We start from the raw sequence: 19,799 nt of genomic DNA, 5'->3' as shown, positions 1-19,799 counted from the left end.
TCGTATGATTATTTCAAGGTAACATAAACCTGATGTTTGTTCGCCTTGAAAATCTGGCTGATATATTTCGATATGCAATTAAGGAGATATATACAGGTTGATCTGTACTAATTCTATAACACAATTGTTTAAAATGAATAATATCACACAGGAATTCAAATAAGTTACTTAATACATCTTGACAAACTGGTGTCAATAAATAAAGATTAGAGAATAAACTAGACAAAATTATCGCTTTATTGACATTGTACAACATACAATCAACTAGCAAACTACACGACACAAGTAGATGGTTTTCAAACATAAATATAGCCCTTTGCTTAACATTTGTATCCCTCAAAACCATTATATTACTATTTGGTTGACTGGCATGATTGATCCCACCCCCCGCCTGACTTTTTAGATGGAATATCTTTATTTTCAATGTGTCATGATATGAGCCAAAAAAATGTACATAAAGTCATGTTTTCTTCCAAAGACGCCAACAGTTACCAGAAAATCTAACCGAACCACCAAGGGCCGAGTTTTACTCATCACTGGTCATTCGATCCGACCAGACCGTCGTTACGAACAGAGCACATCCAAAATGAACCAACCTCTACGACTACCAACAACTACCAAATCTGCCTGATCAGCATGATCTGCTGGAAGCGGGCGTTTTGTCAACTAAAGACGTAAGTCACGCATTACGAACTTAATTGGTCTCTAAAGGAACAGTACAGATACACCATGTCGCAGTAGTGAAAGTAATTACAACAGTTTTACAAATTTGAAGGAATCGCTTTCAGTTATTGGTAACTGGACACCATATCATAACCTTATAGATCTACATTGGTACATGGGCACCCATGCATCATAACCTAATAATAATATACCGGCATGACTTCCGATCAAGCTGCTTGTATAATCTATTTACCAACTGGATTAAAATCAAATTTTGATGAAGGATGCGAACAAACTGTATCAATAGTTCAGTCATTACAACCAATATTTAATTTCAAGGCTGGTTATTTACTTTGCCAATTATGGTATGTGTGTTATTTTGTTGGACATTAGTGTGAAAAACTTTACAACATATTAGGACAAAAGTCTAAATCATGGGCACCGTACTGACTTTTAGACACGTAGTAATGTTGGATTATTATAATTCTTTCAGGGAAGAGTTGGGCGTTAAAATCATGGTTAAAATTGTAATGGTCTGGAATACTTGATCACAGACAACGCTATTAAAATATTATTCATCTCGTTTCATGTCAGACAGTATTGTTATTTGGCCAGAAATTTAGATTTAGGAAGACATGAGGACCTCAAGAGGTCCTCACACCGTAACGAAAAAGAATGGTGGTCATCAGTTTCGAACGCAACTCTCATGCAACGGAGTTTTGAGTTGCGTTCGGAACTCATGGCTATTTCATTTTTTGCAACCATACGCGACTGCTAATCGCTAGAAAAAGTGAACAGGTATATCGCCAACAACAATATGAAAATACTTTTAATCAAATTAATTTTTAGTTTCAATTGAAAGTGTAATGACAAGTTAAGCTACAATATGCCATTTCAACATCCATCATAGATTTATTAAGGTTTTTTTTTCTTAAAAAAGGAAATTGTCTAGTAGTTTATTTCATTTCTAATAATCCACATAAGCAAGAGAAAGCTGTAAAAATATTTCATATATGAATTTGCTCATGATGGCCAAAATATATTTTTAGATTTGTATGAGAATACAAATGCAAACAAATGGCTACATCATGATCTGTGGTCAACTGTACCACGGATCCGATAGTCTTATTCACGTTAACCTGCTTCACATATAAAAGGTCTTAATTAAGAAAAAATTCATATCCTTTCACCAAAATCGCCGACCAAAAATCACGTTTTTTATATAAAACGCAAGCCCTAGTATCACGTCATAAGATGTTTAGTCAATTGATAAAAAGTTTGAAGAACAACCTATGTGTTTGTATGTATTCAGTGGTTAGGATATGTTACATGTATGTGGGTTGTTTGTGAAATGTCAAGCCTGTGTATACCACGAACACCAATAAGATACAAATTGAAAGTTGCACGAAATGATCTTTCAAGATAAAAAGTGTATTTTGAACAAACACATGGTAATCCTTGACATTGGCAGTTTAATTAAATTTGACACTATATATATTCTCAATTAAGAACACCCAGATTTAGAATTATTGTGTTTCGTTACAAAGAGAAATTCGGGGTTAAGAGTAGGGGTGGTCTGGATCATGTCATACAAAAGCGTGTAGATTGTTATCTTATCTGTATTTTAAATCGGCTTTGAAGAGTTCACTATTTTCCAAAATTCTAAAACTATCACGGAATTCAGCATTCGTCAATTAGAATCTAAGTCAACAGCGGTTTCAGCCAAATTATATTCAATATAACAATCACCAAATTACAAGCTAGAGCTATGATAGAAGTCATTAAATTGTCATCTAAAGCCAATACAACAATCACCAAATTACAAGCTAGAGCTATGACAGAAGTCATTAGATTGTCATCTAGAGCTTATACAACAATCATCAAATTACAAGCTAGAGCTATGACAGAAGTCATTAGATTGTCATCTAGAGCTTATAAAACGATCACCAAATTACAAGCTAGAGCTATGACAGAAGTCATTAAATTGTCATCTAGAGCTTATACAACAATCACCAAATTACAAGCTAGAGTTATGACAGAAGTCATTAAATTGTCATCTAGAGCTTATACAACAATCAGCAAATTACAAGCTAGAGCTATGATAGAAGTCATTAAATTGTCATCTAGAGCTTATACAACAATCACCAAATTACAAGCTAGAGTTATGACAGAAGTCATTAAATTGTCATCTAGAGCTTATACAACGATCAACAAATTACAAGCTAGAGCTTCGTAAGAAGTCATTAAATTGTCATCTAGAGCTTATACAACAATTAGCAAATTACAAGCTAGCACTAAGGCAGTAGTCAATAAATTACATAAAGAGCAAATTCAGTAGTCACCAATTTAAAATATTGAGCTTATACAAGAGTCACCAAATACAACAAAACACTAGTATAAGTAGTCTCCAATTAACAATAGAGAGTTATTACAGTTATTACCACATTACAATAAAAAAAAATTATGAAGTATTCTATTCACCAACTTACTATATAAACAAAATACAAAACAGAGCTAATACAGTAGTCACCATTTTATAATAATACAGTACACAACAACTTAAAATATAGAGCTACAACAGTGGTAGCTAGCCAAATAGAGCTAATACACCACGTTACAATCTGTCCCTCACCAGAACTGAAACATTTTTCATTAAATGACAGACTGAACTAATAGCATTTTTCTTCAACACCAGGCGGTGGATATTCGGTTAGGTATGTTATGAAAAAATATGGAGACAAGTATCAACGCGACCTTCACTAAAAAGTCAACAGGAAGTTACGACAGGAAGTAAACTTTCCATAAAGTCGTCATTTCAAAATCGGTTAATGCCATTGTTTTAATCGTAAATGCCGAAATTGATTGAAATGGTAACAAAGGCAACAAAAACATATCATACAATAACTAAAATCTTCTTTTATTTTAATCTTTAGGCTAACTTTTAACTTTACGAAACACATTTAAATGAGTAAATTAAGTCTAATGCCGTCGTCAAAAACATGTTCGAGTTTTTCTCACCTAGGTCAAGATGAGGACTAAGTCAGTGGAGAAACCGTGCCACAACATTTAGTCGTAATGTTAACCATAGAATTTACAATGTACATGATGTTATTTCTTAAATTAGACTTAAATCCAGAAATCGTTTGTCTTGACTATTTAAGATAGAAATGTAAACTGTCACACGACAGAGAGTAATAAAAAGTTTTTACGAGACTAGACCTCACGTATACTCGAAAAGATACTCAAAAACAGTGGTCGATTGACTTCATACTTTGGTAAATAATTATAGTAGGAAATTACACCACGTTTGGAGCAGTTCATTTGATGTGAGTCGAATATATAGGATACTTTATTCAAGTCATTCGATAATTGCCGCGTTAAAAGCTGTGATTATTTGCATATAACATGTTCTGTTACTAACAGTTGTTTCTGAAGATGAATACTGTTGTATTACTACTCCTTGCCTATGTTGGACTAGCAGCTGCTCAAACTAAAAGTGATGTGGAAGACCGTTGTACACCAACGAATTGTAAGCTTCCAGACTGCAGATGTCCCGGACACAGTATCCCGGGTGGCTACAAACCAGAAGAGATACCACAGATGGTTCTTATAACATTTGATGATGCTGTCAATTGGGAAAATTGGGGATATTACTCTAGACTCTTTCCTCCAGACGGAAGCAGAAAAAATCCCAATGGCTGTCCAATTGGAATGACTCTTTTCGTGTCTCATAATTTTACAGACTATTGTATGATCAAGAAAATTCATTCAAGGGGCAATGAAATAGCAGATCACAGTATTTCGCATCGACTTCCCCATAAGTGGTGGTCAGAGGCTTCCACCGAGGATCTTACTGAAGAAATACTCAACCAGAGACAAAATCTTGCTGATTTAGCTGAAATTCCAATGGAAGACCTGAGAGGATGGAGAAGTCCATTTTTACAGCCAACTGGTGATACCATGTTCAATATCTTGTATAAAAATAATTTTACCTATGATGCCACTATGACCTATCCCTTTCCGCGAAATGTATATTCCCCAGTAATGTGGCCCTTTACTCTGGATTATTCGTATACCTTGGTATGTAACATTGATCCGTGTCCCAAAAATTCCTATCCTGGTTTCTGGATACTTCCGGTTGTAGTCATGATGGACTATCGAGAGCACCTGCCATGTGCTTATGTGGACTTCTGTAAAAATGCGCCGAGAAATCAAGATGAAGCATTCCAACTTTTATGGAAAAACTTTCTACGAAATTACAGAACTAACAGAGCACCCTTGTACATTAATTTGCATTCAAAATGGCTGAATGTCGACTTCAACATCGATGCGCTGGACGAGTTTATACAAAGAATGGCCACAATGGATGATGTCTATGTTACAACAGTAAGCAAAGCCATCGAATGGGTTCGAAATCCAAAACCACTGACTGAAATTAACGACTTTGAACCATGGAAATGCAATTTCAAACCAAATCAAGAGGATGATGCGTTCTGCTCTTTTACCTATAAGCCTAGAACAACTCGAAATCCAAATCAGTCCACAACACCAACTTCCCCCAGACCAAATTATGTTCACGAGGGGCAAGGAGGTGACAGAAATGATATCGGGCTCCCACCGAAAGGAGACTATCACAATGATCGAAAGAAGCACCGACCGTGGTTCCTAAAGAACAGTTCTTCAATGTCAACAGCGTCTTTATTTTTCACGTTTGGTGTTTTGTGTATTCAGATATTGAGGGCCTGACGACCTTTTCAATAAGCTTCTGACATTTTGTATAAAGGAAAAGTAAAAGTGGCTGATTGGAAGTTAAAGCGTGAGGTGACTAAATGTTTATATAAGATTTTTACTTGTAAATGACCTCCAAGTTTCAATAAGAAAGGTTCGGAATAAAACGAGTGTTATATTTGAAATGTGTAAATGTAAATAATATTACTAATATTTCTTGCTCTTTTATTCTATTTTTTTTTATTGACAGTATCGCACAACCTGTTAATTCTTCAAATCTCAAAGATGATATTTTGTGGAGAGATTTTGAAATGATATTTGTTCGTACTAGCAAATTGCATAATTGTCTAAGAGCCAGTTACGTCATATACGACCATATTTTATCACATTTAATCTGGTAGTTTTGTTAGCTATTTTTCTTCATACCATAGAAGTTGCATAGCGACAAAAAAAAATGCGCATTATTTCATATCAATTGTAGCAGTTATAACTCATTTATTCGTTTTCGTCTGCAGAGTACAAAAATGATTAAACTATCCTATAGAAACAAAGGAATATCTAGAAATAGAATATTAATCCTGCTTTTTCAGTTCTAAAATATTCTTTACACTATTGAATGTATGTTTTCATGTAAAATTAGTGTTTTGTATATTATGTATAATGTATATGTGTAATGTATATTAGTGTAAATGCATAGTCGTTTGGCTGGGCAATGTGCCTTCTCTTTATTGTAGATGCTTTTGGTGTCTCTGTAAATAAATACATAGTTCTATAGTGAGTATCTGGTTAATTTCTATTCAGAGAAGAAAATAAAATGTAGTATAGTAATATATGGTTTCAATTAACCGTCCACTGAGTTCGAAATTAAAAAAATTAATCGGAAAAATTATGTTCACATCGTGAAAAATAATATGTCGAAATGATAACATCTAATCTGATTTTCCCCTCTGTATGCACTCGTGCAGGTAAGACGAATGAAACAAGCGGATACCCTCGCTTATCTTGTAATTACCGACAAACAAATTACACGGCAACTATAGATTAAAACAAAACCATTAACTGCTAGTAAAGCAAAAAGTCGAAGTAATTCCGACTCCAGATTGAATTTTAGTTCAGAAGTTTCTGCATCCAATATTTTTTCTTCTGAGACCAAGGCTATCTTTAAATTTCAATATGCAAATGCAAGAACCAAACATTCAAAAATAAATGTGCCTTTTAAAATCTGGCAAAACTAATCTTCAAACGAAGAACACAATTGTATTTATCTCAAGACCTTGAAAGTGTGCTCTAAATTAACTTTGTCATTTGTTGAAATAAAAATAAAAATATCTAAAGACCTGATGAAATGGCAAGTGCTCATGACCCAAAATTCCAAAAATATATTAGAGAAAACCAAGCATGAAAAACGTTTCAGAAATTCAAACGTGGTAAACTTACTTCATAGGTGGGTAAATAATTTCACCAATGTACACACAAATCCTGCGCATTTCGCCCGATAGTATATAAATTCAGTTACCAGTGATATACTCATTATAAAAAAAGGCACGACAACTGGTTGGATTAACCACTATTAAGTTGAAAATCTCGTCGGTAACAGGGGATTCAGTATACGTGTAAAATGGATACAAGATACAGTACATCATTTATCTATTTTCTAGTTTGTTTCACCGTTGTTGTGTTTGCGGACAAGAACAATGATGATAGTTGTACACCAACGAATTGTAAGCTTCCGGATTGCAGATGTCCCGGACACAATATCCCGGGTGGCTATAAACCAGAAGAGATACCACAGATGGTTCTTATAACATTTGATGATGCTGTCAATTGGGAAAATTGGGGATATTACTCTCGACTCTTTCCTCCAGACGGAAGCAGGAAAAATCCCAATGGCTGTCCGATTGGAATGACTCTCTTCGTGTCCCATAACTATACGGATTATTGTATGATTAAGAAATTGCATTCAAGAGGAATGGAAATAGCAGATCACAGCATTTCCCATAGAATGCCTCAGAAATGGTGGGCGGAAATATCGGAACAGGAATTGAGAGATGAAATTCTGAAACAAAAGACTAATCTGGCGGATTTGGCTGATGTTCCTATTGCGGATATAAAGGGTTGGAGAAGCCCTTTCTTACAACCGACCGGCGATACAATGTTCAGTATTCTCTATAACAATAATTTTACCTATGATGCAACCATGACCTACCCCTATCCTAGAAATGTGTATTCACCAGTGATGTGGCCTTTTACTCTGGATTATTCGTATACTCTTTTATGCAACATTAAGCCGTGTCCTAAAAATGCCTATCCTGGTTTTTGGATACTTCCTGTTGTGATCTTGATGGACTATCGCGAGGAACAAATGTGTGCTTATGTAGATTATTGTGCCAATGCCCCAAGAAATAAGCAGGAGTCATTTGACATGTTGTGGAAGAATTTCTTAAGGAATTATCGAACGAATCGGGCACCTCTATATATCAATCTTCATTCTCGGTGGCTGAACACCGATTACAACATAGACGCTATGGATGATTTCATCCAAAGATTGTTATCCATGGAAGACGTATACATCACCACCGTCAGTAAAGCAATTAATTGGATGAAGAACCCGAAGACTTTATCAGAAATAAAAAATTTTGATCCATGGAAATGCAACTTTAAACCAAATCAAGAGGACGATGCTTTCTGCTCCTTCACTTACAAACCAAGGATCACTGCTCGTCCTACGTCTACAATCCCTCCAGAAAACGACGTTCATGAAAAGCAAGAGACAACAAATCATGGGAAACACGACCATCGGCCATGGTTTTTGAAAAATAGTGCCAGTATGTTTAAGCCAGTGGTAACATCCATTGTTTTTGTGATATATGTATTTAAGATGTTGGCGTAAATTTGTGCTTTTTTATGAAAGAAATAATAAACAATTTATTAATTATTCTTTAAAAGAATTCCAACCGGTCAGGTAAACTGTCAGAGATACTTTAAAGTAGAAGACATTTCGATGAACAGCGTCAACTGTGTCGTCGGTGCGCCAACATCCAGAATATCGCTGATGTTAAAATTCGCTAGTTGTTGTGAATACAGTTGCTTTCAGATTCTGCTAAATAATATGGTCCCCCTGAACCCAATTTCTATCAGTATATTCTAAAAGGCAACAGCACGGACACACATGCAAGCGCATGCCCCACCATCAGGAATCAAGAACAACCAAAAATATTGAAAAATCCGAGTAACATTCGAGAGTCGATTTCATATCTTTAACCTTGAAATCTGAGACATAAGCAAAACAAGGTTTTCTAGAAAACAGTCAATCTTACGGCATCTGTGAGTTTCATTTTCACTGTATATTCTAAATGTTCAGTTCTGAATCTAATATGTTCTCTTCTTTTTAAATGTGAATAAAAGATAAAGAATTCGGCTTATTTTCTTTATCATATTCATACCAGTTACCACAATGCACATACAGGCATTCATTCAAGTTGCACCGAAGAATTTGAGAGCTTCAGGCTAAATATAGCCATTGATGTATGCTGGTGATTTTTATTTGAAACTGTCCAATAAAAGAGAGAATTGGACCAACCAATAACAATAAACAGAATTAAAGTGTTTTCAATCTTCTTTTATTAATCATACATTAAATGAAAGCATATCTTCCACAAAATAATAATAATAATGTATATCACAATGGATTTGTATGTTCTATATCCCGTCTTCAATGCCATACCCCACTAACAGCAAAATATTCAGCTATTGAAAGACTCGATGGGGGACCTTATCCAAAATAAAAGTTAAAATAAGACAAAATCCCATCATATTCACAACAATTCTTAAAGTTATTACTTTTTAATACTTAACATAAATTTCATCAGATTAAACGCTTTGGATAGGCCTGAATGAATATAACCAAATTCCTGGTGCATTGACCATCTCCATGAAAGTGAAAAACATGCTACAAACGTGAATGATCCTGAATAATCCTCTAGTATGTGACATGATAGGGAGTGTCCAGATTTGAAATATTAATTTAAATCGCTGTTGTTAACAAAATTTCTTCCTATGACAAGGTGACTTCAAAAATATACTTCTGAAGATTAGACTGACACTAGCTTCTAAATAACGATGGACAAAAGGTTCCAATACACAGAGCTATCTGTAATGTCAAATAATTATCTTCTAACATAGAAATGCCTGTTCAGATTTCTTCAGAAAATGCCCATACACATTTTACTATATCTTCAACATAAAATAAGCATTATTGCATGTCCAATTAAAGAACTGTCTATATTTCATGTGAAATTAAGAGCTGCCCATTATTTCAAAAGAACTATCTGTATTCCATGTCAAGGCTGTTTATGTCTTATTTCCATATTAAATTGGTAAATCTAATTGGTTTCAGAATTCAAAGATTAAGTTATTCAACTGGACACTCTTTTTCTATTTGGAATGAACTTGATCACATCTATATCTAATGATTCTATCCCCCAAAATACTGTAAATTCCCCAACTGTACAAAATATATACAACTTCATTGGGAAACAGTCCTCTCATTACTTGTTTACTTATCAGCTATCATCTTTATATTCTAATATCAATTTCATTTCTTAGGGTCATCATGAGCAATATCTCTATTTGGTCATTGGGGTGCACAAGATCGGATCCTCAAAAGAGTGATACAGAAGTTAAAATAAGAGATGTGATAACTATTACAGCAAGTAATGTGAGGACTGCACCTTTCAACAAAAACAAATATTGTGTAATTGGATAGTAGATCAATTTTTCCTCAAACTTAGGTTAAATGGTTAGTAAAAGAAAATGGAAAGGATTGCACTTTCAAATTATATAATAAGCGGCAAGCTTGTGAATGAAATATCAGCCATATATTATGGTCAGTAGATCCTTTATTTTCAAGCTCTTCTTGGAAACAAAAAGAGATACTTCTCTGCATCCATAAATATACTGTATAGATGTACTAGATATTTGGCTCAGTTACCATCAATTAATGTTTTATCAATGACCTCGTCGACATTTAATTGCAGGTTTAAATAAATATGCAGCAAGTGTATAATAAAAACTGATTTGTGAACAGTTTATACTGGGAGACTGAATCTCTAAACACTGCCATGTTAGAGAGACCTTAATCTTACCCTTAATAGTTTTTACAGTCCCTACAACACCATAATAGCAAATCCAAACATATGTTTTCAAGTGCAACCTTGTCCAGTTATTGAATCAATTTTTCAATATTCAACCAGAGATGGAATTATATATGTACTGGCTGGAGTGACTTTTATTGTGACAATTATTGCAAGAAATTCACAATAAATCTTCTTTCTTATCAAATGATTGGTAAATTATCAAAGCACTAAATAGACAAACTTTAAAATATTTAACCTAGCATAAATATATTTCATCTTTCATTATATACAAACAATCAATAATATAAGTTTGACAACATAACAACATGTAAAGGAAAAAATGATAAGAAAAACTAAAATTTTAAAAGCCAATGATTAAGTTTGAAGTTCATTTAGTACCAAGAAAACAAGATATTTATAGCAGTCAATGCTAATGTAATGTTAGACAAACAGATTAAGCAATGCATCTTTTGTGACAAGAAGTAAAGAGAAACAGGAGTTTATAATAGAAGCTACTGTTTTAGATAATATACAATAAAATTCAGTGATGCCACTAGTGTCAACATAGGTCATTTATCAAGGTTACAGCTACCTTATGTTATATTATATTACATGTTAAATCATACGTTTATGCATGATAGCTTCAATGAAACCTGAAATGGGACTCAATTTTTTTTGCTATGGTATTTCACATGACATGTTGTAATAATGGTGTCAGCATTTCAATAGGATATTGAATATAAATACACAACTCTATAGAGTGATGCTCTCAATCATTGAGCAGTAACCTACATATATTCAGTTTTGCATATCTTCATTAGAAATTAGAATATTTCATAAAGGATTGAAGACTATCTAACAAATCTCAAGAATATTCAATGTGTGAAAAGAATAAAGGTACATAACTCCAAATGTTATTTTTTATATCCACTAGCTGTGAAAATGAAAATATTGAAACGTAAAAATCTGCAGTAGAATAAGATCTTCATATCTTTATAATTAAAATAAATCCCACGAGTTTGAAAGGAACACAGAAATTATTTGTTAATAGTAGAAATCACTGCCCACATCAGTTCATTGGTACCATCTTTCATTGTTTCATTGTCAAATTCTAAATCAAGGAGTTCACGGACACGTTTCATAGCAACTTCATAATCATCATCAGATAAAGGAGCAAAGGCATTTTCTAGGACGTCAGATGCATGAGCCAGATAAATGAGGGACAAGATACGTTTGTCCATTCTATGAGCATCATTGGTCCAGCGTGTTAACACAGAATCTTGAACTTTCTTTATAAGACGTTGTTTAAATGTGGAATCAGTGAGGGGATGTGTGGTCATGTCAAATAATAAAAAGTTCTGTTTTTCTGTAGTGCAAACGCCTTTCTCTACCAAATTTTTGGCTAATCTTTCACGAACATTTCTAAGTTGATATCGCAGTTTCAATGGGTTCCATGTTTCTCCTGAAATTACAGAAACAAAAAAATAAATCACTGAAACAAAATGTTTAAGAATCAATTCCCACTTTTGCTAATCAAGAGAGTTGAAGAGCCTGATATGTGTCTTTAGCCTCTACAGGCTACAGGACGCTGTGCCTGTTGATCAAAAGTTTCAACAGCCGAAAACAGTTTTACCATTAGAGGTACAATTTCAATGAAATATAAATTCATATAAATATATAGCCAGAAAAGATATTTCTGCTCAACTAGATCTGATGCAAAACACGATCAGAGGGTCCATTCTTTTGATGTAGTTTAAGACAAGTAGTTATCAAAACAATATAAGCTTAATCTGTATAGTTCATATTATTTTATATTCCAACTAAAAACATAGCAGACAGCTGGTGTATATGTCTTCAATCAGATCAAGATGAGCAGAATATCTTTGTTGGACTATAGTGAATTTAATGATATCTTACTTATGATGAATTATAATAATTATCTCAAAATCAGGGTAAAACTAGTCCAGCAGAACCGAGGATACATTTTGGTGTACTTGTAGCCAGTGACGGTAATGCCAAATGAAACTAAGTGTGTTTGTTGTCAGGTATTACAGTGTGTACAAAATATCACTGCACGAGTTGTATGGAGGCTGCCATGTTTGTTATTGTTAAGCAGCACGATCTACGTCATCCTTCATCCGCTTTCGCAATTAATTAATTAAAGATATTGGACCACAGCCATATACGCCCTTCACGGCATGCGGATGGTAAAAACGAAACATCCATTTTAAGTTTAATCAAAATTGGTTGAAAACTAAGAGAGTAATAGCATATTCAAGATTTTGGGACAAGGGCAATAACTCTGCTTCTAAAGGTCGAAAACAGCTCAAATTCGAACTTGATCTTCCTTTTATGAATATATGAATATACACATACTGAATTTCATTTGATTCCATCAAAAAATCTAGTTTTTAGAGCGTTTACAAGCAATTGATGTTGATAGAAGCACTTACAGTATAGAGGTTAAAGGGCGACAACTCCTCAAAACTGACGTAAGAGCCCTTAATCTTGAAAAAGCCTTGAATTTAATCAGACGTAAACTAAACTTTCTCAAACCTTTCGATTTAGGTCCAATAACATCCATTTTAAGTTTCATCAAAATCGGTTGAAAACTCAGATAGTAATAGCATATTCAAGATTATGGGGCAAGGGCAATAACTCTGCTTTCAACGGTCGAAAATAGCTCAAATTCGAACTAGACCTTCGTCTTATGAATATGTATACACATACCGAATTTCATTTGATTCCATCAAAAAATCTAATTTTTAGAGAGTTTACAAGCAAATGTTGACGGACGGACAGGGGTGCCGACAATATACGTCCACATAGAGAGATGTGGGCGTATAAAAATAATTTTGAAAATTTGAGCGGTTGAATATCTAACTATGGTAAGGTGTATAAAAAAAATCACAATAATTTCTTGCCCTTTTACAGCTGATGAACAGATGTTTCGAAAATTTTATCCCTTTAAATAATATATATGATTGGTTAAGAATATAACAATAGTTTATTTTACCAACATTTCAATGTATGGGATGTTCAAATTACCCCCCTCAGTTCTAGCTCATTCTGGCTATTAGGGAGGATTATTCTATAATCAAAACTCTACATCTGTTGCTATGAATTGATCCTGTGAAATAAATTTATTGAAGTGAAGTTGACAGCTGTAGCCATAACTAACCATTGGTGAAAAAAACCCTATATATTGATTAGATACCTACACTATTACTGTGTGACACTATTTTATTACAGAATATATCTAGTGATTTTAACAGGATGTAACATTATTTACAATATAGCACTGCTAAATTTTATTTCAATATTGTGTCCTATTAATACACAGAACAGATCATATTCTTTATGCATTTTATTATATATCAGTATTGCAAACTATCATAGAAACAAAGTGCCAAAACAGAAATTATGAAGCAATCCTGGTTTCCTTTAACCATTGATACTTGTTTTTATATAAATATTGTGAAAATGAAATGAAATGAATGGAGTTTTACGTCCTACTTTTCTGCACCATGTGGGCTGATGAAAACGGGCAACGCCATGCAGGGTGCAATGAGGGAAATTTTTCCAAGACAGCGGCATAAGCCTGCTCTTTTTCGATTTCCAACTGTCGAGGGTGTTATCTGTATGTTATGGTGCACAGCCTGTAGTACACGGGGCCTCGGTTTATTGTCCCATCCGAACGACTAAACGCTTTTTTCATGTCAGCCACTCTTACCTGCATCACTGACAAGGGGAAACGGGGTTGAAAAATCCGAAGGTATTATCTCGACCCATGCCGGGATTGAACCCTGGACCCTCAGGATAGCGAGCAAATATCTAACTCACTGAGCCAACGCAGCTTCCGAAAATATTGTGAAATGAATTTTGGTTTTTTGGTTTTTATATAAATGTCAATAATGGGAGTATTTCTTGTTTAATGAATCTCATTGAGCTATAACTTTTTCAAACAGTCTGATATTGTAAACAAATGTCCAGTTCTGCTTCAGACTATTATATACACATTTCAAAATATTCAACATATTGATAAATACTTCTTTAGGTCATTATAACCATTGGAATTTGTATAACCCTAACCTATCGAAATGAATTCATACCTATATAATAATAGAAAAGTATGAAAGAAGGCTGTGATGTATGTATGTCTTGAGAAATGAAATAACATGAATTATGCAGTAGATATTGATTGTCCTCAGTAACATTTTTTCTTAAAGAGCCTATGAACAGTACAGGTTTCACAATAGCTTCAGATAAAGTATAAGCTTATATCAACAAACTCTAAAGTTTACAATACTAGCTAGGTCTTCTTTTTGCTATACTTAAATGTAAATAGTCAACACGCAAAATAGTATTTTACTTTAATAGGATTTTATTTCAGATTGCAGTCAAAATAAAAATAATTTTTCTTTTATTCTTCTTAGCATTGAGGGTCATATCATTGATTAGCAATTCTCACAAAAACTCTGAGCTTTCTTTCTATATTGATCTTATGTTTCATCACAGATGTTGATCAGTAATTAGCAGGTCTGGTTATTCAAGACAATAAAAAAATTAGTTTGACCCTATCTTAAATTTCATCTATATTTCATTCTACTGTTATTATGATAAGAGCTACACAGATAAAATGTTTAAACAATATTATTACATTTTATAAAACAGCCTTGGGTGGACCCTGGAGGTATTTTCTTATCAATGTAATATTGTAATTTTTGTCCTATCTTGTTTATGTTCACAATGTATCTCATTCACATTTTATATTTCAACAAAATATATATATATATATTAGAACGGTAGTTCATGCTCTACTGCACTATGTAGGCTATACAGGAATGCTAGATTTTTACACTAGGTCTATATTTCAATGGTTGAATTATTAATAGACCTATACACTGCAAACATTTCAGGAAAACAAAGTTATTGAATAAACATCATGTAGCTTTTAAACATTTTTGTTCTGCAATTATCAAATGTCCACTATGCTTGTATCTTTTGCATATATGATATAATTCTAAATGTAGTTCACTTGGAATAATTTTGGGGTGTTGTTTGTAGTTCAATGTTCTCTCGAATGTGTGATAAGCTATTGTATTTCTAGTGAGTTAATACTAAACTCGAAACTTTTTAGAAGGTTTGATTCTCATTCAAATCACCAAAATGATAAGTCACTGTCATTGCTGAATTAGACATGTCATTTCCTCGGGATAGGAACCTCGGATCTAAAATACTAATACTTGATTAGTTGTTTCTGCGATTTTCATTAATCATAGATTGGTATACAACAAAACAAATCAATATACTAACCACTCAAGTATTCAATCCAACATTGAACAGTTTCTGGAGGCTGTGTTTCTTTAATATGTTTCAAAGCTTCATCCAATAGAACATCTCCAGTAGGTGTATCAGATTTACAAATAACTTTACGATTCACTAAACTTCTTCTCCTCATTCCAGCCTTCTCTAGTTCAATCCTTCCACGCAAAGCTAGCTCTATTAATATACATCCTCTCAATCCTGATGAAATACAGTCATTCCAAAATGATGTGTAACCCTTAAATAAATAATGTATCACTGTGAAAAAGGATCAGCAGATGGAGCTATCCAGGTCTGATTTCAGCAAAAATTTAATCAGAAGCAGTTTCAATTAATAAAAATAAATCCAAAGCAAAATGCTGGACAGGTGACAAGGTAACCACATTTAGCCTTTGGATGGAGTAAAAGTCTGTAACTAATATTTTCCTCCATATTCAGTTTTAAGACAAGACTTTCTATTAATTAGGTTTGCTTGCATCATCAAGATACCCATGTTATAAATAATAATTGTATTGGATAATAAATGAAAATTTGTTAGTCTCAGTTTGTTTATGTGAGATGTTCTGACATGTAAGCCCGTAAGTAGTACAAGGTATTTTATTAAATTTATATATAAGATTGATTTGTGGTTATATTTGAGTTCTCTATATTAATTACAAAACAACCTTTACCATCAATCGTTAAATTTCAACAGACATTTGTGAGAAACAAATTTATATCCAAGTAAAATTGTTTTGAAATGCATTTACCAATTAAAAATAAAAGTGCAAAGTGTAAAGTATTCAGAGTGAATTTTTTCAAATGGGTAATCTAGGACAGGACAGGTTTACTTTAAAAAAAAAACCACTCTCCACAAATACCAGTGCTAGTACTTTAGGGTGTCAGTAAACAAGGTTCTATCCTGAATCCTAATAATAGAAGCAGGTTGTGTAATGAGTTGAAACTGATATTGAAAGTAATATGAACTGAACTGTGAGTGTGACGTGAATGTAATCAGAAATGTAAACAAACACTGTCAAAACTGCTTTCAAAGAGTCATTAGCTAATTGTCAGTAAATGAGCAATAATAATAATAAGTTAACATCAATAAAGTCAATTCCAATGCATAATCTCACCTCTCTATCTTTCAAACCGAGCAATAAAACTTCTTCCATCAACGTCAACCGTGTTTCTTTCGAATCATGGTCCTCGACTTTATCTTCTCCGTCATAATTTCTGGATTCGTCTCGAGAATCAGATGTGTCTTGTGCATGTGAACTGGCTGTACGTCTCTGCACAAGACCCGTCCTTTGATAAACGCTTGTCATGCTTTCTACTTCAACACCGCCTCGAAGATAAATTGAACTAAAGTCTCGCCTGTCAACTGAATGTTTTGGGAAGCACCCACAATATGGCGGACGATGACTTTCTATTGACGTAGACAGGTGCTCGAGAATTTACGAGACTGGAAATAATTTTTAAAATCTAGATAAGCGAGATATTTTTGTGGATGATTCTCTAAATAAAGTCTACTGAATAATGAGTTTGAATGATAGAATAATAATAGAAAAAACAATTTTTTTTTACGAAAGTTTCCGTAAACAATGCATATATTACGGATTGAAATAAGAATAACAAATAATTTTGAAAAAACGGAAGAGTTTACAATATTAGCTAATAGAAATATGATTAAGATTGCTGTTAGGAAATAAAAGCATACTCATAAAATCATATTCTTAAAGTCAAATCTGAAAGACATAATGTATTCTGAGTCGTTTATATCCATAATCTTCCAATCAATCCGTATTAATATTCTAAATCAAATCTAAAAATAGAAACAAAACTCAATCATTTGTCATAAAATCACAAGATATAGTCTGAATTATCTTAAAAAAGACACAGACAAAGTAGAACAATTATTTCGCAGTTTAAGTTCATAGTGAAATAGAAATATAGAAACATGTTCAAGACCCAATTTGATAAATGCCTGGAAAAGGCCACCAGTCAACTACTTTTAGAGCCAGACTGGGACTCAATTTTACAGATTTGTGACAGTATCCGACAAAAGGATGTTGTGGCCAAGTTTGCTATGGGAGCTATCAAGAAGAAAGTTTCAACTGACAATCCTCATGTTGCGATGTACGCTCTTCAAGTATTGGAGTCAGTTGTCAAGAATTGTGGAACAGCTGTTCATGAAGAAATCGCCACTAAAGAATACATGGAGTTTTTGAAAGATCAAGCCAAAACTAGAAATGATCCAGTCAAGGGGAAGATTCTGGAATTGGTTCAAGCCTGGGCACATGCCTTCCGCAATGAACCTAACTACAAAGTAGTACAAGATACATTTCACCTGATGAAGATGGAAGGATTTAAATTTCCTGTTTTGAAGGAAGCTGACGCAATGTTTATGGCCGAGAAGGCTCCAGAGTGGAAAGATTCTGATGTTTGTACAAGATGTCGCGTTCAGTTTGGTATGATGCAGAGAAAACATCATTGCAGAGCCTGTGGTGAAATTTACTGTAATAAATGTTCAGCTAAATCATCAATTATTCCCAAATATGGTATAGAACGAGAAGTCAGAGTGTGTGATTCCTGTTATGAATCAATTAACAAGACAACTGCTGCTGCTAAATCAAGTAGTGAATCAAGTGATGCTCTACCACAAGAATATTTGGCAAGTCCTCTGTCAAAACAGTCTCAATCACCACCATCAAAGTCTGAACAAGAAATCCAAGAGGAAGAAGAATTACAGCTTGCTCTGGCTCTGTCTAAAAGTGAACATGAGACGAGTGAAAAGAGCAGACTTAAACCCAACTACTCAAACTATTCTAAAAATGAACGCTCTGTTTCTCCTCAGAGTAAAGCTCCAACCTATAATCAAACCTCCAATGCTCCAGTACCAATGGTTGATACCGCGGACATGGATCCAGAGTTGGCAAGATACTTGAATCGTAATTATTGGGTGCAGAGATCAGAAGAAACTAAAGTGTCCACCACTACACCCTCAGCTCCTGTGGTCACCTCAGAGCCAGTTTCTACATCAGCTAAACAAAATGAAGTGAATGTGACCAGCCCAGTGGTTTATCAAAATGGTGACACTGATGCTGACCAAACCCAATTTCTTCATGCTCTGAGTACAAGTATTCAGATTTTCATCAACAGAATGCAGAGTAACTCTATTAGAGGAAGAAGTATTGCCAATGACTCGTCTGTTCAGTCTTTATTCAATGTTATTAGCAACATGAATCCACAGTTGATGACTTACATGCAGGAACAGGAAGAATTGAGGACATTTTATGAAGGTCTTCAGGATAAGTTAGCACAGCTCAGAGATGCTAGAGAAGCTTTAGATTCATTGAGAGAAGAGCACAGAGAAAAGAAGAGAATGGAAGCAGAAGAACTAGAGAGACAAAGGCAAATACAAATGGCTCAAAAACTAGAAATCATGAGACAAAAGAAGCATGAATATTTGGAAATGCAGAGACAGATGGCTTTACAGAGGTTACAGGAACAAGAAAGAGAAATGCAGATGAGGTTTGAGCAGCAGAGGCAGATGACTCAGATAAGGCAATATCAAGCTTATGGCTATCCACAGCAAATGTATGTTGGAGGACCCGGTCAACCCCAAGGTATGCAGCAACCAATGTATGGTCCTGGACAAGGCCAACCTCTGCCAGAGCACATGCAAGGACCTGGCTATGCTTTTAGTCCTAATGGTTCACAAGAGGGTTCTCCTGTACACCAGACTGGAGTGTATGGACAACATCCAAATATGCCTCAGCAAAACATGCCACCTGATGCCCCAAACAGTCAAGGGATGTATTCCCAGCCTCATTCTTACCAACCTCAGATGATGGGTCATCCTGGTGGTCCAGCAATGGCACAAGGTCCTCCTGGGCATTACCAGCTTCAGACAGATGGATCTCAACAACAGATGTCCCAAGGCTATGTCCAAGATCCAAATATTGC

The 19,799-nt window shown here is 34.3% G+C and overlaps 5 protein-coding genes across 5 annotated transcripts; 4 read left to right on the top strand and 1 right to left on the bottom strand.

Annotated features, from left to right (window-relative positions):
* Positions 1-2,431: 2,431 nt before the first annotated feature.
* On the top strand, positions 2,432-2,899 carry LOTGIDRAFT_161265 (hypothetical protein; the record flags this gene model as incomplete). The annotated part of the gene is made up of 1 exon (XM_009056590.1): positions 2,432-2,899. One exon carries the CDS (start codon positions 2,432-2,434, stop codon positions 2,897-2,899), a length of 468 nt encoding a protein of 155 aa, XP_009054838.1.
* Positions 2,900-3,953: 1,054 nt separating this feature from the next.
* LOTGIDRAFT_189315 (hypothetical protein) lies at positions 3,954-5,148 on the top strand (the record flags this gene model as incomplete). Its single annotated transcript, XM_009056589.1, has 1 exon — positions 3,954-5,148. A coding segment is annotated over exon 1 (1,050 nt), but the record flags the coding sequence as incomplete, so codon positions are not given.
* Positions 5,149-7,009: 1,861 nt separating this feature from the next.
* LOTGIDRAFT_161263 (hypothetical protein) lies at positions 7,010-8,281 on the top strand (the record flags this gene model as incomplete). Its single annotated transcript, XM_009056588.1, has 1 exon — positions 7,010-8,281. One exon carries the CDS (start codon positions 7,010-7,012, stop codon positions 8,279-8,281), a length of 1,272 nt encoding a protein of 423 aa, XP_009054836.1.
* Positions 8,282-10,767: 2,486 nt separating this feature from the next.
* On the bottom strand, positions 10,768-17,253 carry LOTGIDRAFT_215563 (hypothetical protein). Its single transcript, XM_009056587.1, has 3 exons — positions 16,967-17,253; positions 15,843-16,089; positions 10,768-11,988 (listed from the first exon to the last, which is right to left on the bottom strand). Exons 1-3 carry the CDS (start codon positions 17,156-17,158, stop codon positions 11,564-11,566), a joined length of 864 nt encoding a protein of 287 aa, XP_009054835.1. The 5' UTR covers positions 17,159-17,253; the 3' UTR covers positions 10,768-11,563.
* A 537-nt stretch (positions 17,254-17,790) lies between these two features.
* Positions 17,791-19,290, top strand: LOTGIDRAFT_118151 (hypothetical protein; the record flags this gene model as incomplete). Its single annotated transcript, XM_009056586.1, has 1 exon — positions 17,791-19,290. A coding segment is annotated over one exon (1,500 nt), but the record flags the coding sequence as incomplete, so codon positions are not given.
* Positions 19,291-19,799: the final 509 nt, after the last annotated feature.

The sequence above is a fragment of the Lottia gigantea genome, assembly GCF_000327385.1.
Source record: "Lottia gigantea unplaced genomic scaffold LOTGIsca_28, whole genome shotgun sequence".
Classification (NCBI taxonomy): domain Eukaryota; kingdom Metazoa; phylum Mollusca; class Gastropoda; family Lottiidae; genus Lottia; species Lottia gigantea.
Note: the sequence above shows the minus strand (reverse complement) of the source record. Positions and strands in the feature narration are given on the sequence as shown.